Source organism: Sceloporus occidentalis, unplaced genomic scaffold (assembly GCF_023333645.1).
Source record: "Sceloporus occidentalis isolate IW3139 unplaced genomic scaffold, rSceOcc1.0.p SCAF_9, whole genome shotgun sequence".
In the NCBI taxonomy this organism is placed as follows: Eukaryota; Metazoa; Chordata; class Lepidosauria; order Squamata; family Phrynosomatidae; genus Sceloporus; species Sceloporus occidentalis.
Genome location: NW_028316989.1, coordinates 24,399,912 through 24,425,627, shown reverse-complemented (window position 1 = coordinate 24,425,627; position 25,716 = coordinate 24,399,912). Strand labels below are relative to the sequence as shown.

The 25,716-nt window shown below is 41.1% G+C and overlaps 1 protein-coding gene across 2 annotated transcripts in view; it reads left to right on the top strand.

Moving 5' to 3' along the window:
* Positions 1-25,716, top strand: part of ST3GAL4 (ST3 beta-galactoside alpha-2,3-sialyltransferase 4) — a 221,493-nt gene that overhangs the window by 129,680 nt on the left and 66,097 nt on the right. For both annotated transcript variants that reach the window (XM_089537772.1, XM_089537773.1), the window contains 2 exons: positions 9,295-9,377; positions 12,122-12,217. In XM_089537772.1, the coding sequence (XP_089393898.1) occupies positions 12,182-12,217 (36 nt within the window). In that variant the 5' untranslated portion in view covers positions 9,295-9,377; positions 12,122-12,181. The remainder of the gene's footprint in view (positions 1-9,294; positions 9,378-12,121; positions 12,218-25,716) is intronic.

Below are 25,716 nucleotides of genomic sequence, written 5' to 3'. Positions count from 1 at the left end.
CCCACCCCATTTTCCTGGAGCTTGCATCCATTGTTCTGGGTCCTGTTCTCTGGAGCAGCAGAAAACAAGCTTGCTCCCGCCTCAATATGACATAATGACACTATGAGATAAAGACTCAACAAATGCAAATGGGAAATCTCCCAGGGCCAGGGGTTTCCCAGCAGACAATGAGCACTAATCAAGCAGACATTAATCCTCTTGTGCAGACCCTCACACCCTGAGGACTGCCATTAGCAACCAGCAATACACATGCAAATCACTCCTGCCTTTCCAGATCACACACTATATATAGCCAAGTCCTTTCCAGGCAAACATTCTCTGAAGATGCCAGGCCCAGGAAGAAACTCTGCTAGAACATGGCCACATAGCCCGTAAAACCCACAAAAAAACTATTACTTCCCTTGATCTAGATTCTAGACACTATACTTTTATTGAGCCACATTGAGGATGGAGCTAAATTGTTTTCTGCTGCCCAGAGAATAGGATGGCCATTTGTCAGGGATGCTTTGATTTGAATTTCCTGCATGGCAGGGGGTTGGCCCTTCCGGTCTCTTCCAACTCTATTATTCTATGATTCTATGACACCCCTTGAAATATTTAAACAGGGCTATCCTATCACCCCTTAACCTTCTCTTCTCCAGGCTAAGCATCCCCAGCTCCCTAAGTCTCTCCTCATAGGGCTTTATGGTTTCCAGACCTTTCACCATTTTAGTCACCCTCCTTTGGACACGCTCCAGTTTCTCAACATCCGTTTTGAATTGTGGTGCCCAGAATTGGACACAATATGCCAGGTGGGGCCTGACCAAAGCAGAATAGAGTGGCACTATTACTTCTCTTGATCTGGACACTATACTTCTATTGATGCAGCCTAAAATCGCATTGGCCCTTTTAGCTGCCGCATAACACTGTTGGCTCATGTTCAACTTGTGGTATACTTGGAGTCTTAGATCCCTTTCACACGTAGTTTCATTCAGCCAGGTGTCCCCCATGCTATAGCTATGCATTTCTCAGTAGTTCTTGAAAATGTGATGCACCCTAAGATCGCATTGGCCTTTTTAGCTGCCGCATTACACTCTTGACTCATGTTCAACTTGTGGTCTATTCAGTATTGTATTATACTGCATTACGTTCTGTTTTACCTGTACTCTCTTGTTCTTCATTTCACTTACTAGTCACTAACTGAAATAAATAAGCATAAATACAGGAGAGGTGAGGAGACAGATATTCTGGAGGACTCAGGACTGCCCTTTTGGAGCAGCCTGCAGCCACCCCATTCCTCGCAAGATCGGAGCGGCAGCAATTACACACCACAGCCCCGACCTGACCTTTCCATAGCACAAAAAGCAGCCACAAAAAGCAGCTCCTTTTTGCGCCGTGGAAAGGGCACTCTAATCGCTGCTGCTGTGGCTGTTCTCCGCTGTTTTGGTGCAGCGCGTGTAAACACAGCACTGAAGACACAGTGTGATGCCGCCTACTGTCTGGTCAGGCAGGGGGCAGAGTCGGGGGGCCGGTGTGCGGTCACAATGCCACCACTCTGCCCCCATGCTGGCTCTTTATGCTGGTCTGTAGAGGGCCTCAGACATCAAGGAGTTTGGCAGAAGAGAGTCTAGTAGAGCTTAGCTTTGGAGTAGCTTATTTAATGCCTAGTTTGGGGATTATATGCCTGGGGCTAAAACATAAGAAGAATAAACATGGAGAGGGATGACGGCACTTAAAGTTATTGTGCCCCGTTTACAGACACATCAGGGCCAGTTAAGTAAAACAGTGTTGTTGTTGTTGTCGTCTGCCTTCAAGTCATTTCTGACTTATGGCAACCCTAAGGTGAATCTATAACTGAGTTTTCTTGGCAAGATTTGTTCAGAGGAGGTTTGCCATTGCCTTCCCCTGAGTCTGAGAGGATGTGATTTGCCTAAGGTCACCCAGTGGATTTCTATAAAAGCCTCCACAAAAATAGGTACAGATCTGCAAAACCTAAGTATTTTTCCTTGAATAATTCAAAAATATTTCTTCAAATACTATTTACTGATTATTAAGAATCTGGAGGGCCAGGTGGCCACCAGCCCTACATTAAACCACTGTGTCACATCTTACTCTTGATTTTCCAAGTCTCATTCATTTCAGTGGGTCTGTTTTATCTGCAAGTTGTAATTGGATTTAACCAGTTTGTGTGTGTGTGTGTGTGTGTGCGTGCGCGTGTGCGTGCACGCATGCATGTACACACCTGCATGCCTTCAAGGCACCTATCAACTTCTGGCAACCCCATGATTCCATAAGGTGTTCTAAGACAAGGAATACTAAGGGGTGGTTTTGTTAGTTCCTCTCTCTGAAATATAGCCTACAGCTCCTGGCATTTGTTGGTGGTCTCCCATCCAAGTACTTACAAGGGCTGACCCTACATAGCTTCCAAGATCAGACGGGGTCTGGTAACTTTAGGATATTTAAACCTTAATGCTTTATTAATTTGCAGATAAATAGTACACACATTGTTTGATCATCTATGTACAGTTGGCTCTCCTTATCCATGGATTTTTAATCCATGGATTCCATCATCCACTGCTTGAAAATATTCAGAAAAAAGTATAAATTCCAAATAGCAAACCTTGATTTTCCTTTTTATATGAGAAACCACTTCCCTTTTCCATTGTATTTAATGGGGCTTGAATATCCATGGATTTTGTTATCCACGGTGGGTCTTGGAACCAAACCCCAGCGGATAACAAGGGTCTACTGTATTACCGGGGCGATAAGTGGAAAAATAAAAAAGGAGATGCATATTAGTGATACCATATAACTGACTCTTCCTGTTTTTGTTGTGTACCTTTAACTCATTTCTTATTTATGGCAATGCTAAGGCAAGTCTGTCATATGGTTTCCTTGGACATAATTGTTCACTAACAGATAGCCATTCCCAAAATAGAATTCAGACTCCAAATGTTTTAGAATTAGATAATTCTACCATCCTCAGACAGTAATTGAATTATGGGGTTTGTAGTCCAAGGAATGTGAAAACTGTCAAGATTGAGGATGACAGGGCAATTTATGGTAGAGTCAGATTAAATTGGTAAAGTACCATTAAAGGAAAATGGTGTCAGTCACAGTAATATATGTCATCTTCTTGTAGCATGTCATCCAATACAGTTGGTGTTAAGGGTTAAAAGCCAGCTAACACAGAAATGTTTAGATGTGTCGTGACCATAAGCATTCAGCACACGGAGGAGGAAGCTAATAAGCTACAGCTTTTGCTCATAGGTACAAGGTCATTCTACTGCCTGCGTGCAGCAAGCCGAAGATAAACATGTGTCTGTTTAGACAGGGGGACAATTTTCTGTGTGGGTTGTGGGACCGCATGGTCTGGTGTCTATATAAACTCAGGGACTTCCAGTAATTGGTGTGGGTTTTGAGAGAGGAGTTGATTGTGAGTACTGTATAGTCGCATTGGTTGTTTGGTTGCACTTTGTAAATAAAGATAAGCACTTTCGGGAGCTTGGCTTGTATGGTCGTTAATTAGCAGATGCCTGGCAGCGAGTGCTGGAGAGTTCCCGATGGTACCTGCATTCCATCATTTCTGGAAGACATCCATCTGCTGTTATCTTCGCTGAGGGCTGTGAACACGTTTCTAAAATTATCAGCTACTCTGTTATACTCTGACAGTTGGACCCAAATATCCATGGTGGTTCCGTTCTGGACTACAACCACCCTGTGGATGCCAAAAACCATGGGACCTCAAGCCCTGTGGCCTTTAATGGTGGCACGTGTGGGGCCACGCTGGCATAGCAGCACGCATGCGCTGCTAGTAGGGCCAATGGGGCTTGGGACAGGCAGGCTGTACTAATAACATAATGATTAATTTGGTGTTCAGTTTAATTGATTAGACAACTTTTCCAGTAATGACAATATAAACAAAAGAAGATTTGAGACCGTTTAACCAACATAACAAATTAGGCTTTTTGTACTAATCTTCCAAACTCTGTCCCATGCTTGCTGTAGGTACATTTGACTATATCTACACATACTTGCATACATGTAATACACATTATTATTTTGATTGGATTGCATATTCCAGTGATGGTGAACCTTTTGAAGACCGAGTGCCCAAACTGCAACCCAAACCCCACTTATTTATTGCAAAGTGCCAGATCCCTCTGGCTTTCTAGTAATGAACTCTGGCAAACTCTGTGCTGAGGCAACAGCATGCGTGCCCACAGAGAAGGCTCTGAGTGCCACCTCTGGCACGTGCCATAGGTTCGCCACCACTGGCATATTCTCTTGATTTCACATTTCTAGATAGCAGAATAAATTAACAGAGATTAACCAGTATTCCAATATGTTGTAGACATTTGTTGATGGGATTTCTTGTTTTCTTGCATTGTGTCAGATTACTCTTCCATTCAGTTTAGGATTGTATACACTGACTGAACAAAATCTTTGCTGGCCATACTTTTTTGCATCTGGCTTGCTGGAAATTCATGGCATACAGCCTCTACAAGCCAAGGATATGTTCTGTCCCTGGGTTATATCACCCCTCAAAGAGTGTCACTCACAGAGTAGTAGGTGTTTCCCAGACAGGAATTCAGACCTTGAATGATCAGATAATGATCAGCTATAAAGACAATGATTTCCTGAACTTATGTCAGTGAGAATGCTACTTTCACCAGATTAAATTTTCTTGATAAATAGAACCTTTGTGATGCCACAATATTTGCTTTGTTCTGAAACATCTTCCTTTTTCCTGAGTTGTTCCTAAAACCCTGTCCATTTTCCCAAAGGAGTTTTGATTGAATTGGGGGGGGGGGGGGGGGAGGCTTCGTATATATTTCTTTACAGACCTGTTGACTAATGATCAATATATTATACCCACTGTTTCAAATTCCCCTGGGGGACAGGCTGTCTATTCTTTGATGTCTAGTTCTCTTGGATCAAATGGACATTGAGTCTAATCAATCAATGAAATGTTTTACATTCTTTTCTACAAGTTTGTTTCTAAAAGTGAAAAAGTAGTTGGTATAAGTGAGCTTTTTAAATGCATCTTTAAATTGACTTGGCAGCAACAGAAGTTCCAGCATTGAGCTTGGCTTTTACTGTATTCCACTTTTAAAAACACAATGAAACAGAAAACTAATCTTGGCTTAACTCATGAGAAGATTTTAATCCTCTGGTTTGTGTGAGCACCTTTCTTGTTTATTTGGCAACGACTCTCATTCTTGATTCCCTGAGCTTGAAATAGTACCTGTTCTAAAAAGCCACCCATGAAATTAGGGACACCTTTCATCACTAACCTCTTTTTGCAGGTCCATTTTTACATTTTTACATCATTGGAAGAAATTATCTACCAACCTAAATTACATTCCTTTGGAATGAATGACAAAGGTTCATACAGTAATGTGTGGGGGAAACCCACAGCCATGGACACCTTTTGCCTTGTTAAAGAAAGCCAAGTTGGATGGAATGAAACATAATAATAATAATAACAATAATAATAATATAGATTTATTTGTATCCCGCCCAATCACGGGGAATCCGGGCGGCTAACAGCAATAAGAGAAATTCAAAATTATCACTTCCCGGACGCATAACCAATACTTAAACAAACAGAACAAGCAATATTATCATCCTGTGGTTCACTTGCTGAACATGTATCCTGATTTCATTGCTTTAATATGTTCTCACATATGGATGCTGTTGACTTTGGGGTGCTAAAGGCATTTTAAACAAGTTATTGTTTGGATCTTTTTTACAAAAAACACACACAGATCAACTCGGGTGTCAAGGACAAAAAGCCCCCTCTGTTGAGCTGTATTTTTTCATTTCATTGGTTTAATTTTATGTTATGCCAAAATTAATATTTTAGCTTTTACTTTAGTGATGAATGGTAGTTCCTCCATTTATCAGGGCCTCCTCCCCAGATAAAAAAGGGTTAACTGTAGGGAAGGGGCTTCTGGGACTTTGGAAGGAGAATTGACATCATTGATGGTGAGAGGGCAACTGTCCAAACAGATGGCCATTGAGAGAGATGCTGAGTTGAAGTGGGAAAGAAGAACTGAGGGAGAGTAGAATCATAGAATCATAGAGTTGGAAGAGACCCCAAGAAGGGCCCTGATTCAGTCCAACTCCATTCTGCTGTGCAGGAACTCTCAAGCAAAGCCTCCCCATTGACAGATGGCCATCCAGCCTCTGCTTAAAGATCTCTAAGGAGGGAGACTCCACCACAATCTCAGAGGAAGGAGTGTGTTCCACTGTCAAACAGCCCTTACTCTCAGGAGGTTCCTCTGAATGTTGAGCTGGAATCTCTTTCCCTGGAGCTTGCATCCATTGCTCCATTGGGAAGGAGGAAGGAGACTCCACTATAATCTCCAAGGAAGGTGTTCCACTGTCAAACAGCCCTTACTGTCAAGAAGTTCCTCCTAATGTTGAGCTGGAATCTCTTTTCCTGGAGCTTGCATTGGTCCAGGTCCTATCCTCTGGGCAGCAGAAAACAAGTTAGCTCCATCCTCAGTGTGGCTCAATAAAAGTATAGTGTCTAGAATCTAGATCAAGGGAAGTAATAGTTTTTTTGTGGGTTTTTGGGCTATGTGGCCATGTTCTAGCAGAGTTTCTTCCTGATGTTTTGCCAGCATCTGTGGCTGGCATCTTCAGAGAAAGTTTGCCTGGAAAAGACTTGGCTATATATATTGTGTGATCTGGAAGGGCAGAAGTGATTTGCATGTGTATTGTTGGTTGCTGTCCTCAGGCAGTCCTCAGGGTGTGAGGGTCTGCACAAGAGGATTAATATCTGCTTGATTAGTGCTCATTGTCTGCTGGGAAACCCCTGACCCTGGGAGATTTCTCATTTGCATTTGTTGAGTCTTTATCTCATAGTGTCATTATGTCATACTGAGGCAGGAGCAAGCTTGTTTTCTGCTGCTCCAGAGAACAGGACCCAGAACAGTGGATGCAAGCTCCAGGAAAAGAGATTCCAGCTCAACATTAGGAGGAACGTCCTGACAGTAAGGGCTGTCCAACAGTGGAACAAACTCCCTCGGAGTGTAGTGGAGTCTCCTTCCTTAGAGGTTTTTAAACAGAAGCTGGATGGCCATCTGTTGGGGATGCTTCGATTTGAATTTCCTGCATGGCAGAAAGGGGTTGGACTGGATGGCCCTTGTGGTCTCTTCCAACTCTATGATTCTATGGCACCCCTTGAAATATTTAAACAGGGCTATCATATCAACTCTTAACTTTCTGTTCTCCAGGCTAAACAACCCCAGTTCCCTTAGTTGTTCCTCATAGGGCTTCATGGTTTCCAGACCCTTCACCATTTTAGTTGCCCTCCTTTGGACACATGGCTCCAGTTTCTCAATGTCCTTTTTGAACTGTTTTGCCCAGAACTGGACACAATATTCCAGGTGGGTCCTGACCAAAGCAGAATAGAGTGGCACTATTACTTCTCTTGATCTAGACACTAGACGTCTGTTGATGCATCCTAAAATCGCATTGGCCTTGTTAGCTGCCCCATCGCACTGTTGACTCATGTTCAGTTTGTGGTATACTTGGATTCCAAGATCCCTTTCACATGTAAATGTCTCCTTAAGCCAGGTGTGTATCCCCCATCCTATATCTATGGGCCTGTCTCATTACTAGGCAGGGGCATCACCTTTGGATTTCTATTAACATTTGGCAGACATGAATTTAATTTGTAACTTATACTTTAAATTTGTGCCTGGAGGACCAATTTATTGGGTAAAATGTCTCTTTAAGAAGCGGTAAAATAATTTCTATGGCTGTAAATGTTAAGAAACACTAATGGTATCACTACTGTATATAAAGGCTCTAGAACCCAGGACAAGTGTGGGTTGAAGAGAAGAGTTTGTGTAGTGTGTTTGTTGGAGAAGTGCATTGTAGCAGACAGTGTATGTTGACAGAAGTCAGAACTTCTGTTGTAAATACTTTGTAAATATTTTGCAACAGGAAGATAAAAACCTCCAAGGACTTTGGAAGAAGTAAACTGTGTCTGTGCCTTATTTCAGGTTGGTCATTGCTTTATTGCCAAATACTACATACTGGGTTGTGCTTCTGCATTTTGCTGTGAGCTACTGTTGATGTCAAGCAGCTCAGACAGTGCTGAATGTTGGCTCCTCTGTTTGGGCCTAGTTTTTGTTTGCTTTTGGTCGCTGCACATAGAGGAGGACATAGAGGACATAGAGGAGAACCAACACAGTTTGTTCTCCATGTAGTGATCTTTTTATCTAATGTTCCTTTTGTTAGAATAAAACCTTTCCTTAAGTACTCTGCCTCTTTTAACTCCTTTTCACTCTTTTTAGGGGCATTAGCTCAGCTAGTTCCTCATTGGCAAAGGACCAGTTAAAGTCCCAGCAACATCTCAATGCATTGCTCAGGTGTAACTGGTTAATCTTTGGGTGGTGGCAGCATGTTATTTTGGATAAAAAGGGGTCTCAAAGCTCAGGAGGAATGGAGAGATGCCAGAGAGAACCTTCCCAACTTTTCAGAAAACAAAAAGACTACAGCAAAGTGTTTAAGGAAGCCAAACCAGGAGAGTTTTTGGCTGGAAGCATCTTTCTCCCATTCCTTTCCTCGGGTTGGTTTGAAAAATGATATCAGCGGAATCTGGGAACCAGCCTGATCTCTAAGTGAATCTCGTTTTGGGAGAAAGGTGGGATATTAATCCAATAAATAAAGAAATGCAGAATGTGCACACACACAAAAAAAAGAACCATACATACCCTTTATTGCTTAAAATAACACAGGAATTTAGTGTGTTGCTTTACCCAAGGTGTTTTCCTTTTTTTAAAAAACTGGAATGCAAATATTTAGAACATGTACATCCTGAAAAGATGACACTTTGCTAACCTTGCTTATGATTTAGAAGAACTAGATGATCGGATTGGAGCAAAGTGATGGGATGCAGAAAATTTCCTGTGAGTTGCAACTCTTGACTGTATGAAATGTTGACCTTCCACTGTTTAACTACTCTGGATAACCAGTAAAAGGTTTCAGTCCTTAATTTGCTCTGTTGCCAGATTATTGCTCAGATATCACCAGTGTTTAACATAATGCTGCTTGCTGCAAATGCATCAGCTGCAGAAATATTGGAAGCAAGCCTTGGCAGTGCTGCCATGAGCATGGAGTCCCTCGGCTATGGAGTTTTCCCCAGTCGATGCCTCCCTGGGCAAAGAGCATAGCTGTAAACAAGGCAACTGCTGAGAGATAGATCTCCTGTGGCGAGGAAGGTTTGAGTAAAGCAGAACCTTTACTGTTGCTTGAAAATGGCTGACTGGAGTTGTGGGGTTTGTTTTTTTGAAGGTGCCAAGTTCAGGCAGTGATGGTGAATTTGTGTGAAGCTCAGCCTAGGCAGGAGTTTTGGAAATCAGAAAACAGTGGTAAAGGTAAGGACTTCCAAGGAGGGAAACTTGCTAGCAATCACTTGTCTTAGAAATGATGAACTTTAAGTACTGGGTAGCCAATGGGAAGGGTCTCTTTAGGCTCTACATCAGTGATATCCAAATTTTGGTCCTCCAGATATTTTGGACTTCAGTTCCCAGAACTCCTGACTGTTGGCCAGGCTGGCTGGGGCTTCTGGCAGGTGAAGTCCAAAACATCTGGAGGAGCAAAGTTTAGGAATCATTGCCCTGGGGTCCATGAGTGTATTTTGGTGTTCATGATTTGACCCACGCCTATTCACACTTTGTAATTTGAGAGAAATGGATTTGAATCAACCACATAAGATTTAATAAGAGTTAGAAACACATGAATAGAATAGAAATCGTGTTAGACTATATAAACGTATGCTATAATTAAATTACATATATAGATAATATGAAACTACATATATACACGTATATTATTATAATCAATATATCTATTCTAATAGGATTGAGTAAAGCTCAGCTGAGGCCCTTTAACTGAAAGGGAATTTTATAAAAATATATAAGTTAGTAAAAGAAAGAGTTTTTAGATAAGCTTTTTATAACACTGTTATTTATTAAATATTAAATATATTGTTTTATAAGAATAAAGGGGGGTTATATGTTTGATAATAAATAAGATACACTTATAAAATATGCTGGACTTGGTTATTTTAAATAGTATTTTTTGTCTCTGTTAAGATTATCAAAATGGCTAAGTGTTCTGTTTAAATAAATAAATAAGTAAGACTGCACCTGGAAGTCAAGGACAACTTTGCAAAGGAGGAGGCAAAACAGTTTTTGGAGCCAACTGATAAGAGAGCTCCATCCTCATTAAATGTCAAGAACACTATTTTTTTGGTGGGGTTACTAAAAGTCAAGAGATATCCCCTTTTGCGCATACGTAATGGGGGATGATGAATATTAAAACACCCCTATGAATCTATAATGACTAATTTAAATGGTCATGAGATGTATGATGAGATATGTTATGGGTGGAGTTTTACATACATGAAAAGGTGGTCTTAAAATTGATCACATGTCTATATCTGGCCCATAAAAAAATGAGATAGAAATATTGTAACAGAAAATGTCTTATAAATACTGTGCAAAACCTCAGACGGTGTGCCTCTTGCCTGAGACACCCCTTCTTGCAAGACTGTAATTAATAAATTGGAAATTGCTGCTTCACTTTGGTACTTAGAAAAAAAATCTGTATCTCACATAATTAAACTTTCTTGCATCAAAGCTACTAAAGTTTCACACTTACAGATTGTATATACTGAGGCAGAGTGAATAATAATAATAATAATAATAATAATAATAATAATAATTTACATCCTGCCTCTCCCTGTATTGGATCGAGTGTCAAAGAAGTGTCTCATGAAAACAGTGCCTCAAAATGAGGACAGATTTTCTTTTCCTTAAAATAAATATTTACTATGCTTAGTTGCAATATTGTATGACTTCTAAAATCCAAGAAAAATTGTTAAGTAGATACAGACCCAGATCACCTTCCTTCCCCTCTTATAGAGGAAAATACTAATTTAACACAAACTGTTTAGATTGTGTTGGCCTTGAGGATTAGAAAAAAATCCTTTGGAGTCCCCTCCTTGGCCTTTGAATTGCCAAATGATCATGGCCACGATTCTTTCCTTTGTGAGAAATGGGAGCTTAAAAATGGTTCATTTTTAAATAATGTATTTTTATAAGATTTAAAGTACAAATATGGGCAGGAAAAAAACCCTTTTCTCATAGTGTATGCAATTAAGACCTTAAGGATGATATAGTAGTTGATCACCAGAATGCGGACCAGATGAATCTATAGAGGACATGTATATAGTTGGGATGGACAGGAATGTAATACTATGCGTTGAGAGGGTGACAATCTGATTATTACCAATTATTAAGGGGACACAGCATAGAACCAAGCCTTAACTTTAATGATATGATATAAACATGTCTATAATTCTTCATATCAAAAGAAAATTCCACTATAGCATATATAGACTGTGGGCCATATGTGGCCTTTGTGGGACATGTGTGGTCATTAATGATTCTCCAATCCCCCTTGATGGCCTGTTATCACACATTTGTCCTGGGACTTAAAGTAGGCTTGTTTTGCCGCTGTAACCTGACTCACTCTTTGGTTTTCCCAGAGTAGGAAACTACAGAATATGGAGGGCTACAACATACTCTCTCAGTTTGACACCTCTGCATTCTGATTGTTCCTCTCACAAAAAAGTAGTGAAAGAAACTTTGTGGTAATAGTAGGCTAGAGCACACTAGAAGCAGAATTAGGCAGTGAGGAGTCAATTGGTTTTGGTTTCTAGTGTATTTCTCCTACCTAGCATATCTCCACTACTGCATTAGCAATTGTCTGAATATCGTTTTTTCAAATGAAACAGCAGGTATGGGTCCCAAACTATACTGGCAGCTTGGCTTTAGGAGATTGGGTATTTCCCTCATTGTAGTCCCCAATCTAAATGCACTTGGTACTCACAATCTAGTTAGTTATCATTGTCTCAAAGTGTGTCCATCACTTAAAATGTAAAATGTTAAATTTGATGTCTTGATCTTAGCTTTTCTAACTTTGGAGAATGGCTACACAATTCAAATAACATTTTAATCTAAGAAGTTCTGATTCTGGCTTGAAAATTAGATGATGGTGGTGGGTAACTCTTCTGGGTATTTTTTTAATTAAAAAAGCCTAATTAATCAAACAGGAACGGCCACCTTGACATTCTGCTGATATAATTTAGAATCCGAGGGAAACGTTTGAAAGCATGGAAGACACAGAAGAAAATCCCAGTGCTCTTGAGGTAAGAAGCTGCACACTTTCCCAGGATATAATATTGAGTTCCAGAAAAATGGTTCAGTGCACTTTTTCAGATCTTGGAAAGGTTACCTTTTTGCACCATTGCTGCCAAGGTCCACCCAGACATTATGGCTTTGGGGGAGTCTGGGAGCTGTCATTCATAAAAGTGATATTTCCAAAGTCTGAAATTTTGCATTTGAATATGGCTCCCGTGTTCAGATCTGTTAAGCTTCATTCTGTCCTTTGGCCTCCTCTACGCCCTCTCTTTCTTCTGAGATCTTATCAGGATAATCCTTCTAGACAAAGCAGGTATCATTTTATTGGCTAGAGTTGATGATCCCCACTTTGGAAAATCATGTTGGTGTTTTTGTTGTTGTGTGTCTTCAGGTTTTTTCCAGCATACAAACTTTTCACAGGGCTTTGTTAGCAAGATTTGTTCAGAGAGGATTTACTGTTGCCTTCCTCTGATGCCAAAAGGTTGTGAGTTGCCCTAGGTTACTCAGTGTGTTTCCATGGCTGAGCAGGGATTCAAAACCTGGTGTGTCAAAATCCTAGACAGACACTCAAACAACTACACCACACTGGCTTGTAATATTGTTAGAGATGCTCCAAATTGGCACCAACCCAGCCATCGTTCTAGTAACCACCTGTTGATGCCATTCTCTGGATGTCTCTGCTCTATCTTCAGCATCCTTTTCAAGATGAAGTTACAGCTAACCATCCACAAAATGCCTTTATGAATCCACCTGGAGTAGATGTAGTCAGAGTCTGTGGGATCTGTGTCAGTGGGATCAATTCTGGTCTTTCTACAGAAATGCCTGAACAAGGGCCTCAGCACCAATACACTTAAGAGGCATGCTCTCTCAGAAATCCTAGAAACTTAGAATTGGAAGAGATCCCAAGGGCCCTGATCCAGTCCAGCCCAATTCTGCCATGCAGGAACTCTCAATCAAGCATATCCAACAGATGGCCCTCCAGCCTCAGTTTAGAAGTGGGTGGCAGAGACCATGCTCCTTCTGGTGAGGGCACAAGGCAATTTTCTGCTTTTTTGCAGCACCCGGGTTACATCATGAGTGCACCATGGCGCACTCATGATCTAAGTGATGCGCAGCGACATGTGGATGCTGCATGTCGCTTACACCAAGATGGTGGCCCCCGTGTAGATGGGAGGTCACCATTAGGTCACTGCCTGCACGTCGTAAGGTTCCGGAGCATGCAGTTGCCACACGTTCTGGAACCCTAATATCGTTGGGAGCACAGTGCTTTTGACCCATGTGTATTGGGCCTCTTTTATCTTCAGAAGGATATCTCTTTCCAAAGGAAATTTAAAAAGCATTAAGATGCTTTAAAAACAAGCATTAAAAAAGAAAATGAAAAAAGAAATCAAATGCATAAAAAAAAATCAGGTGAAGTTCATGATCTATAAAAACAGGTTGCAGTTGATTGATACCACCTGTGTAATTTTGAATTTCTTAATTAAAAGAATGCATTCTATGAAAGGGTTTCTGGTTATGTTTTCTGGCACTCAAGTTATGACTCAGTGTCACGGAAAATAGTATTTGTGAAGCTCTGTTTGCATGATTACACAAAACTCTTCATCTGAAGTCATGTATTGATGTGGCAGCTAGTTCAAATGAAAAGAAACATTTCCCTTATGTGGTAATATGCACTGTTGATGGTGCCACAGGACATTCATCCTGAAAGCTCATTAGAATCCTGTGTGTTGAGTGCCATCTCCCAGGACTCCTCCCATGATTTACCAAGAGTTTTTAATGTATAAGCTGCATTTGTTGAGGAACACAGCACTCTGCAGAATTTATGGACTGCTGTCCACATCCATAACCATTTGTATTGTCCAGTGCAACATCTACTTGCAGTACATTGGTCTGTCAAAACATTCTTGGATTTTGCAGGCGCCCGAGGTAGCATATGCCACAGCTCTGAAAAGTTCCGCTTGCAATTTAAGTGGAATCTCTTAACCTTCTTTTCATCAGGCTAAACATTCCCAGCTCCCTAAGCTGCTTCCCATAGGGCATGGGGTCCAGACCCTTCACCTTTTGGTTTCCCTCCTCTGAACACATTCCAGCTTGTCAACATCCTTCTTGAATTGAGATGCACAGAACTGGACACAGTACAGTCCATTCTGGACCGACCCCTCCACGCATATGGGATGCTCAAGCCCCATAGAAAATAATGGGGTGCATGCTCGCGGTGGCACATGGGGCGTGCCGTGCAAGTATGCACCCCTTTATTTCTGCTGGGGCTTGCCTTCCACGTAAACTCAAAGCCACGGAAGGCAAGTCCGCCTATAAGGAGGGCCGACTGTATTCCAAATGAACCCTGGCCAAAGCAGAATACAGTGGTACTATCACTTCCCTTGATCTAGACCATTGGTTCTCAACCTTTCCAATGCCGCAACCTTTTAATACAGTTCGTCATTTTATGGTGACCCCAACTATAAAATTAACCCATGTTTCTTCATTAATTTTTGTGAAAGGATTGGTCAACCCCCAAAGGAGTCGCGACTCACAGGTTGAGAACCGCTGATCTAGACACTATACTCCTGTTGATGCAACCAACAATCATGTTGGCTTTCTCGGCTGCCGCATCACACTGCTGACTCATATACAGCTTGTAATTTACTAAGACTCCTAGATCCCTTTCACATGAACTGTTGTTTAGCCAGGTGTATACCATCCCATCCCATCTGTATTTCATTTTTTCTGCTAGTTGTAGGACCTTACATTTCTCCTTGTTGAAATTCATCTTGTTAGCTTTAGTCCAGCCCTAATAAAGGTCATTTTGAATTTTAATCCTGTTCTCTGGGAAATTCACAACCCTTCCCAGTTTGGCAGTATCTGCAAATTTAATCAGCATGGTTTCTATTCCTTAATCATAATCACTGATAAAGATGTTGAACAGCACAGGGCCCAGTGCAGATCCCAGTGGCACTTTACTAGTCACCTCACTCCAGAATGTGAAGAGAAACCTTTGTTGAGCAGCCTTTAGGTTTAGTCAGTCAGCTAATTACAAATCCACCTAACAGTAGCACTGTCTAGGCTAGCTTTTAGTAGCTTCTTTGCAAGAATATTATGGAGAACCTTGTCAAAGGCCTTATTGAAATCAAAAATGTTATGTCTACAGCATTTCTTTCATCTCCTAAGATGGGTATTTTATCAAAAAAGAGATAAGATTAGTCTAGTATGACTGGCTCAGAATTCAAAATTACCTTAGTAGATTAGAAAGCCGGGCCAAAAACTAATAAAATGAATTTCAACACGGAGAAATGTAGGATAGGAAAAATTGGGGCAGTAAAAATGAAATGCACGGATATAGGATGGGGGGGGGGGCACCTAATTTGAGATCAGAACATGTGAATAAGTCAACAATGTGATTCAGCAGCTAAGGCAGCCAATGCAACTCTAGGCTTCATCAATGGGAGTACAGTATAATGCCTAAATGGAGGGAAGTAACAGTGCCACTGTATTCTGCTTTGGTCAGACTTCACCTGGAATAATACTGTGTTCAGTTCTGGGCCCCACAATTCAAAAAGGACGTTAAGAAACTGGATCATGTCCAAAGGAGGGTGACTAAAATGGGGAAAGGTCTGGGAACCATGCCCTATGAGAAGCAGCTTAGGGGGATGAGTATGTTTAGCCTGGAGGAGAGAAGATTAAAGGGTAACATGATAGCCATATTCAACTATTTGAAGGTGTGCAACATGGAAGAAGCAGCAAGCTTGTTCTTTGCTGCTCCAGAGAATATGACACAGAGCAATGAATTCAAGCTCCAGGAAATGAGATTTTTCCTAAACATTGGGAGGAATTGCCTGACAGTAAGAGCTGTTCGACGGTGGAACACACTTCTTCCTCGGAGAGTAGTGGAGTCTCCTCCTTTGGAGATTTTTAAACAGAGGCTGGATGGCCATCTGTCAGGGGTGCTTTGCTTGTGTATTCCTGCATGGCAGAAGAGGGTTGGTCTGGATGTTCCTTGCGACTTCTTCCCACTCTGTGTTTCTATGACTGGTGAAGTTAGGATGCCATTGTAAAAAAAGAACATTTGTAAGTAATGGACCCCAATTGTGCAATTTAGAATGAACTTAGATTCTGCAGAACATCACATTGATACAGCCAACAAGCCATATCAGGAATATGATATTTTGCCATCACTCATTAAAATTTGGTTTGTTAATTATTGGCAAAATAGCTTCATAAAATTATAAAGAAATAAATAGAATGGCATGATGATGGTAGGAGATGTGTTACAAAGTACAGAAGAAAATGTCTTGCTTTACAGTAATTTGACTCATACAGTGAACAGCTCACATGCTCCCTTGGGTGCACAGTGCCCTAACTAACTCTACAACTGGACTTAGGTTGCGCAATAGGACTCATGACGCACACTTTATTGCAACATCCTAAAGTATTTCACTGCATGATGGAGGGAATAAATTAACAGTGTAAAGTTTAACTGCTTCAAAATCCATGTTTGTAAAAAATATTTTATTCAGTGGCCTCCCAGATATTATTGGATGACATCTTCCATCATCTTTTGCCACTAGCCATGTAGGCAGGAGGCGAGGGGATTTGGGTCCAGTCGCATTTGAAGGGCCACAGATTCCCACTTCGGCTGCCATTCATTCAGGTCCTTTATGTAACTCGGGGGAAATTAGCTGTTTTCAATACTGTGTCTATTTACCTATTTATTAAACAAATATCCCTCTTTTTCCTTTCTTTTCCTGAGGGGAAAATCTTGCTTATTACTTTCATATCTTCATGAAAATGAATTTTGGAAACCTTCCTATGTTGTTTTGGAGCCAAACTCTATAAGAGTCTGAGACTTGGAAAGTTACAAGTTTTGTGTGACATGAAGGCAGGCTCATTCCCTTGAACTCTGTATGGCTTAATTTAATGTACACATCTTGACAATCTTGTCAGACTAAGTTCTTTCTGCCAGTTGATGCTATGCTCCACTTGGTGAGATTATCTGTCTTCAAGGCCTTTCATAAAGGATCTTCTCACACCTGTATCAGGGTGAGGCTTGTCAGTTGCACCCATATGTTCTGCTAAATAGCATTTAATCACACCTTCGCAATCCTGTCCATTGGTCATTTTGCAGTGGGAAAATACCAGGGCTTACAAAATAAGACAAATGTTCAAATGAGACAAGTCAGACAAATGCTGTATGCTTAATCTAGTTTATTCAGAATAAGGCTGAGTCAAAATAACTTTTTCTGATTAAATATGGCCCTCCTGCCTCCCGCAGCTTTATGTTTTAGTTGTGTCATCTGTGAAACACATGAAGACTATCTTCCCACTTTGAGAAAGAAGCATTGCTCTGATATTTAGTTGGCTTTTCCTGTTGCCACAGAGCCAAATGTTATTTTCTATATGGCAGGGATGGGAATTGTGTAGCTTGCTATTCTGTTGGACTACAACTCCTAGCAAGGAATGCTAGCAAGTGCAGTCCAGCAAGATCTGGAGGACTACACCAGCTCCCTCTTGCTTTGTGCATTGTGAGCTTGTGTCACACTCCCAGAATGGCTAGATTTTCTCACCAGCAAAGAGAGGGACCCTCAAAGGAAATAAAACAAAGAAAGCTGGAATGGCCGATAAAAGCCTCAGAGAGAACAGTTCTCTCTCTCATGAGCTAGTTTTCTACCTATAGTGATAATAAATAATAAGTAATAAAACGTATTTATATCCCACCCCTCGGCACTCAGGCAACCGGGGCAGCTTACAACATTAAAAGTATATGCCCCAACCCTCCCTCCCATTAAAATAGAATTAAACAATTTGCAGTATAAAATATATTAAAATAAGTAACAATTTAAAACAGTAATAAATAAACAAAGAACAATAAGCAAGCAAACAGCAAACAAGATCAATATATTACTTTTTTCTCTTCAATGGCTGAGCGTCTATTGAGGAAAGGCCTGCCGGAAGAGATTGCTTCTGACAGCACAGCAACAAATACCACATTCTGCTTTTTACAAGCTATTTAAGGTGGTTACGTGATGGATCTCATCTGGGTGGCCGTTCCATAATCTGGGAGCGATAGCTGAGAAGGTCCTCTGGGCGGTTGTAGACAATTTAGTTTTTATTGGTTGTAGCAAATTTCTCCCTGAGTGTGTGGGGATGATTGTGCGGAAGGCGAGAGTAATGTTGAGCCATATGTCTGAAATGATTCAGTCTATACTTGAATTTCACCTGAACCTATATTCAGATAAATAAGTGATTTGAATTGCAGGTTGCTTTAAACATGCATCAAAACCAGGATTTGGAATAGTTACTTTTTTGGAGTGCTGATCCAAGAATCTCTCAGTCAGCAGGGCCAATCATTTGAATAAGCATGACTGTCTAGCACAGAGAGTACAAAACCAAACTGAAGGGTTCTACCAAAGAAAATATTTATGTATGTAAAATATTTCCTAATAAAATGTAACCCACCTCCAATTACCAAAACCCACAACTGTGAAGAAATAAGGGATAAATTACACCCTCAAATAGAAAAGCCAGTAAAATTTCTAAAAGGGTATAAATACCCACTGAAAAATGAGCAGTAGTAAAGAACGAATAAAATGTCCAAACTCAAGGTCAGAAAATTCAGACCCTGGAACAAAAAAGCCAGTAAAGGTGTCTAAAAGGGTAACAATACCTCACTAAGAATTATATAAATGTAAAATAAATAAAAACATAAAATGATATAAAACACTAGAGGCCAGACGCGTTTCGACAACTGTTGTCTTCTTCAGTGGCCTGCAATTATTTAAAACAGGGGTAGGCAACCTGTGGCCCGTGGGCCAGATGCGGTCTGGCAAGGCCTTGGGACCAGCCCCAGCCTGGTCCTGCCGCCGATTGCCGCCGGGGCCTTTGGCCTCTCGCGCACAGGAGCAAGGGGGGCAATTGTCTATAGATGCCTTAGAAACATGCATGTATATTAACATTTTTTTGAAAAATCAGCAAATTTTTTTGCGTGTCCTCCAATTTTTTTAAAAAAGTGTCCACCATTTGAAAATGTTGTCCTACATTTGTCCCGGTTTATTTATTTATTTAAATTTTTTTTAAAAAAAATAATTATTTATTTTTTGGCTTCGGCCCCCCAGTTGTCTGAGGGACAGCAACCCGGCCCCCGGCTCAAAAAGATTGCCTACCCCTGATTTAAAATGTAATATATCTAATAAACACAATGTGTCTGCGCTCAACTCAGAAGCAACAATGATCTTATACTGCTCACTAAGGCCCTTATATAGACAGCTGCTCTGGTAATTGGAACAATCCTGCCAAGACTCAGGAAAATAAAAAACTCAAATCCCCAACTTTCACTTGGGTACAACAGGGATTCAGATCTCCAGTGGTGAACTATCGCTTGCCCCGCCCCTAATTCAGGGGCCGCACTTGCCGCCTCCCACCTGGTCTCCAGCTGTGTTGCTTCCTCAATCTCTTTCCTCCTCTTCTCCTCTGGGTCCCCTGGTCTGACCCCTTCTACCTTCGCCTGCTCAACCCTCTTCTCCTTCTCCACCTCTCTCCACCGGTCCCTGAGGGGATCTCTTCTATTATTCTGATGTATCTTACTGTCAAGACACTTCCTGCTTTCCATTTCACCCACATTTTTGTCCCCTCTGTTTCCTCTGTGCTGCTCCTTGGTTCAACCCACGAACTGCAGGATGCTTGTCCTCATATTGCTCTTTCACTAAGAGATTTGGGTATTGAAGGAGATCATCTTTGTCAGTAACTTCTCAGATCTGGAAATACAACCAGTCAAAATCTGTAGATTGGACTGGCAGGAAAGATTTAAGCTGTTAGGTTAAACCATTCTGTGATTTAAAAGACAGAGAAACTGAAATGCAAAAAGAAAACAAACCACACCTTAGATAACTATCATGTATTCCTGTGGCTTTCCCTTCACCTGCTCTCTGTCAGCCATGGTCATTAGGGGAAGCGAAAAAACGAACTTTGACGCGTGATCCAACAGTAAAGAATCCTAGGATCTGTAGAGATTCACATACCTCTACTATCACCCCTTAGCTTCCAAATAGAGAGGTCAGTAGTAGTCAGAATATGACCCTGGAAGGTGCTAGTGAGTTTCTTTTTGGTGTCTTATTGGGATTTATATGTTCATGCTGCTGTCTCTGCAGATTTCATTAGCTGAGTTAACTGAGGCTTTGGGCTTAAGCTGCCTGATTGGCATTGACAGACTCAGCTTAGAAGAATGAAATCTGAGAATGTAAGGCACATTCAGAACACAATTGTATGTTTAAGTTCAAATAACAGCTTGATCTCCGCAGCCCTTCCGAATACTGTCTCCTTCCCCACATAACTCAGTTTAAAGCCCTCCTGATGAAATTTTTCAGACTTTGGGCAAAACTGTTTCCGCACTATTCTGAACACTGGTTCAGGATATGGAGTTATAGCATTTTTTTTTTTACTTTAGCCATTTATAAAATTGTTTCTGCATTGAATTGTTTTAAACTCATGGGACACAATTAAAGATCTGTCTCTGGCCTGTATAGCAAGCAAGTTTCTCCAATATAAAGAATATTGTATTAGACTCCCTATGCATGATTGAGGCATGCAATCTTACATGGATAAAACACAAAATAGCATGTGATGTGATTGTTAAATATGGGGATATTTACTACAGAGATGTTTGTTAGATCCCTAGAAGGCAAAGGATATGACTTTTCAAACTGAGTATGTGCTACTGATTGAGAACTACTGGCTTTTGTGTTGCCAGAGGATCTGAGAGATTAAACTATTCTTGTTCTGTCACCTAATACTCAGTAGGATACCAAGGGTTTTTTCCTAGATGGGAAGTTCCAGCAATGTGCTACCAACATTGAAAAAGCCCTTTTCAAAATCCCAAGGCAGGGATATTCTGAACAGGGTCTTTGAGGAAGATTTAAAGTATTGGGCAGATCCATATGTGTGCAGAGAGTCCTTCAGGTGATTTAAAACAGCAGATAAGAGTTTCTCAAGATCTCTAGCAGGAATGGAGAGCATGCCTGAGAATGCATGCAGATGGAAGATTGCTTAATTGGCGCTGTAGTAGCGTTTGTAGCTGCTTTGGGATGACTTCTGAAGAACACATTCTAGCACTACCTTTTTAGAAGAAAGATGTTTAGAAGTCAGTGTGGGCCCTTGTAGCTCAGAGCCAGGGATTAGCCTCCCCTCCATGTTCAGGCTGGTAGATTTCTTTGCCTGGCATCTAATTGCAGGACCTGAGGGCTAGGCTTTGCTTCAAATCTCACCATTTTAACTGCACTGAGGTATCAATTAGGGGCCTCCTGGCAAGATTTTCCATCCACGCCTTGTGTACCAATCACTTAAAGGAGCGCACATTGCCCGAACAATCCAGGTGAAAAGACAGATGATTTATGCATGGAACACTTTGGTAATCCAATTTGCCATGATAAATAGTGTTTTTCTTTACTTTTTCTGATAAAGGCTTCACTGAAAAGAACTGCCATGTGTAAATAATGAATATAACACTCCTCCCTCCTCTGATCTCAGATTCATCTTTTCTCATCATTCACCTTTTATGGGGATATAAAATTATACAGTCATATGAAAAAGTTGCTGTGATTCTAGATTTATTCAGAAGATAACTCCCAAGAAGGATGGTGGTTTTTCAACACTTCTCTTGTGTAAAAACTGGATGCCAGGTACAACAGTGATGGTTCTTTTTTCATAGAGAGGTCAAGACTTGGATGAATCTTGAAGCTGAAGAGGTCTAGTGATATGGAGAACGTTTAACTCAATCTTAAGCATTGAGATCCTAAAATTCTTTTGTCTGAGTTGAGTTTAATGGTGTCTAAAGATAATGGTGGGTTTTCCACAGTCATTAAACTGACTTTCCTGCACGTTGTGGCTTTCTGTTGGACGTAGATGAACATACTTGCAGAGGAAATGTGTATGAGAATGCAGTTGGTTTTTGCCTTTGTTTTTCTAAATCTTGTTGACCAATCTTGAACCTTGGAAATATAGGCCAGTCAGAAGGAATCCGTGTTGTATCTGTTTTGGGTATCTGGTGTTTTGCCTTGAAGGTAGAAGGCCTCCAACGCATATCTGTAGTCATAACTATTCTCTTCCTTTCTAATCCTAGCTATTTCTCTAAGATCTGCTAGTTTGGTTTTGTTTATATTACTACCTGTCAGTGGAGCTTTAACATTCAGCAGGGTTCCCTTTCCATAGTTGGACCAAGTTTGAGGTCCAGCCTGCGCTACTTGGGGATGCCTTTGGAGAGTGTTTGGAAACTTCATGTGGTCCAAAGAGCTGCAGCCAAAGTGTTAGCTGGGCATGTTGCAGAGATCATACTATACACTCATTAAAGCTCCCAAAAAATTTAACATTCGTTTGCAACACAAAAAGATACTAAAGAACAAGTTCTCTAAAGAACTTGTTAGAATTTGGTAATTCTAACAGATGTTTTGGGGATTATGGGGATTATTGGGGACCCACAATAAATGATATTTCATTTATTGTGGGTAGTTAGAGATGTTGGGTTGGTGGGGGCTGGGAGGGCCCAGATGGGCTGTAATCTCAACCTTGGGCTTCAGCTCAGAGCTCTGGAGTGTGGCAGGAGGTTAGAATAGCCTGGTATTGGGAAGATGGCAAGAATGGGCTGAAGGGGGATTGGGTAATGAAATAGTAGGGGGTTATAGTTCGCACCTTTTGTTAGTGGGTGGAGTTGGGGATGATGGGGTTTTAATATATCGGTTGTGCTGATAGATAGACAGTTTCAGCTTAAACCCTGAATTGCTAACTTTGTGACTTTCAATGAAGTTCTGTTCTGCTTCAACATACATGACTCATTGATTGCACAGAAGTTCTGAGTTTCCTGGTTATGACAACTGGGACCTTACTATTTGTGGGTTAACTGAACTCTAAGGAATAGTCCGACCCATTGTTTTCCCCAGCAGCACGTACAGATGTGAGAATTGGACAGTGAAGACAACAGATAGAAAGGAAATCAACTCAACTGAGATATAATGTTGGAGAAGAGTGCTGGGAATACCGTGCCAGAAAGTAAAAGGAACAGCCAGAGACAGCCAGAAAGTGAAACAGATGAGGCTTGAGCTCTCCCTGGAAGCCAAGGTGATCAAATTGAGGCTGTTGTACTTTGGCCACATCATGAGAAGACACAACTCATTGGAAAAGGCAATAAAGACAATCAACTGCTTTTGCACATTGAACATGGTTTGCATCGGGGAGATAGGCAGAAGACCAAAGGGGAAAATACAAGTAGGAGAGAGAAATTGGTTCATTTTAAAAGCAGACAAAAAAAGTGGGATGACAGAGGATTAATTTTGATAGTCCCTGCCAAATTGGACAGAAATCTTCATAACGTTTGTTCTCACAGGCAACAAAAATGATTTTACCATTCCTCTTCTCTTCCAGAAAGTCAGATATGTTTCCTGCACAGAAAACATTTTCTATGCAGAAAATGCTGGGCAGATGGGTGTGCGTGGAGTATATTTATTTCCTGTGTATTATCTTCTGCACAAAAAAAATATTGTTTACTCTGTAGGAAAGTGCAATTTTCTCAGAGGGGAAAAAGCACTCTCTCATATATGTATGTATGCACGCACGCACGCACGCACAGAATAACTCCCAGACTCTCCTGATGCCTGACACTTTTGGCCATTTATGAAATACTATATTTTCAAATATTCTTTCCATCCCTAGCCCAAGGTCACCCAGTGGCTTATTGGGAATGTGAACCCACAGAGACCCCAAGGTAGGATGTAGGAAGAATCCTGTTTGAAGCCATGGGATTCCATAATGAGTCACAGTTAATAACAGTAGACTAAATGGAGCAATGAGAGCCAGGGTAGCATTGGGACTTGAGTGTTGGATATGACTCTGGAGACCAGGGTTTGATTCCCTCTTGGGCATGGAAACCCACTGGGTGACTTTGGGCAAGTCACACTCTCGCAGCCTTGGAGGATAGCAATGGCAACACCCACCCCCTCCAAGAAAACCTCATGATAGGTTCACCTTAGGGTTGCCATAAGTTGGAAATGATTTGAAAGCATACAACAATAAAAAATGAACTAATGGACAGCCTACATCCACTGGCATCAGATCCCATTTGATCTTGGAAGTGAAGCAGGGTCAGCTCTAGTTAAGACTTGGATGGGAGACTTCCAATGAATATCATGTGATGTAGGCTGTATTTCAGAGGAAGAAACTGGGAAAATCATTTCTGAATATCCCTTGCCTAAGAAAATCATATGAAATTCATGGAGTCACCATAAGGCAACAGGCGACTTGAAAGCACGTGCATACTGTACGCACAAATGAAACAGTGATCTGACTAAATCTTAGGCCAGCATTTTAACCAGACAGCACATGGACACTCACAGCACAAACATTCTTGGATCCTTGATAGATTTCCTGAAATAACGTACACAAAAGGACCTTTTATGTTCTCAGCAGGTTGGATGATACTGATGATGTTTCCAGAATGGGAAAATGCTTTCATTTTATATCTAGAGGTCCTTTAGTATGTAAAATGGTTATAAACAAGTCTTGGCAAAAAATACAGGTAATTAATGGAAGACTAAAAGTACAGTATTTAGTGCCTCTGGCAACTAGGTGTTTGAAATGCTTTTTGAATTTTCAGAAAAGCTGTCTGCCTTGTATCCTACCCACCTTATTCCACTCTCTCTCTCTCACACACACCACATCCTTGCAAGATCCACCCTGGAGCAATAAATTTTGGTGATTAAGAATGATAGCTGGCTTTTTTCCCTTCTGGAATTGGAGATCATGGTAAATGATGTGACTACATGTAGGTGTGAAGGGTGGAGGACTGTTCAGATGAGGACTAGAGCTGGAAGGCTTTTTTTGGATTGCTCAGAAGAAACCGCTGATGGCTGTAACAGTGGAAGATAGAAAGGTTTCTCTGGTTTAAGTGCTCCACATTTAATGGAGTATAGAGAGTATGCTTTTTTCAGCAACCGTAAGACTAATCTTAATAACTGGAACTTCAATTAGAAAGCTAACTGTTTTTTTGCTACGCAATGTGTTAGATTTTATATGTTGATGAAGGAAATGCAAGTAATTTGTTAGGGACAGTCCCAATTAATCCTCCACCTTTTCAGTTGCATTTAAAATATCCCAGTTTTTCCTCTTTCCTCCCACTTCCTCCTTTGTCTTCAGCTTACTTTAGTTGCTATAGACTGAGGGATCATTCACAGTACGATTTAACCGAGTGTAGAAACTGGGTTAAAGGGGGTTGTTCAGGCTTGCCCCAATTACACTCAGTGCGATTTGGGGAGGTGGCGGAGTGGCACAAAGCCTACTTAAATTGGTTCTTTTGGATGTGGGGGTTCCAGTGTGTCTTTTTAAAAGAACCAGGATTTTTGAAGGAGCAGCAAACAGGAACGCGATGTCAGTGCCATTCAGAGCACTTGGGAGGGACATACCTCTCCCACAGGTCTTGGCTTCCCTGCAAAGCGTCATTGTGGGGCAAAGAAACCGGCTCCATAAGTGTGGT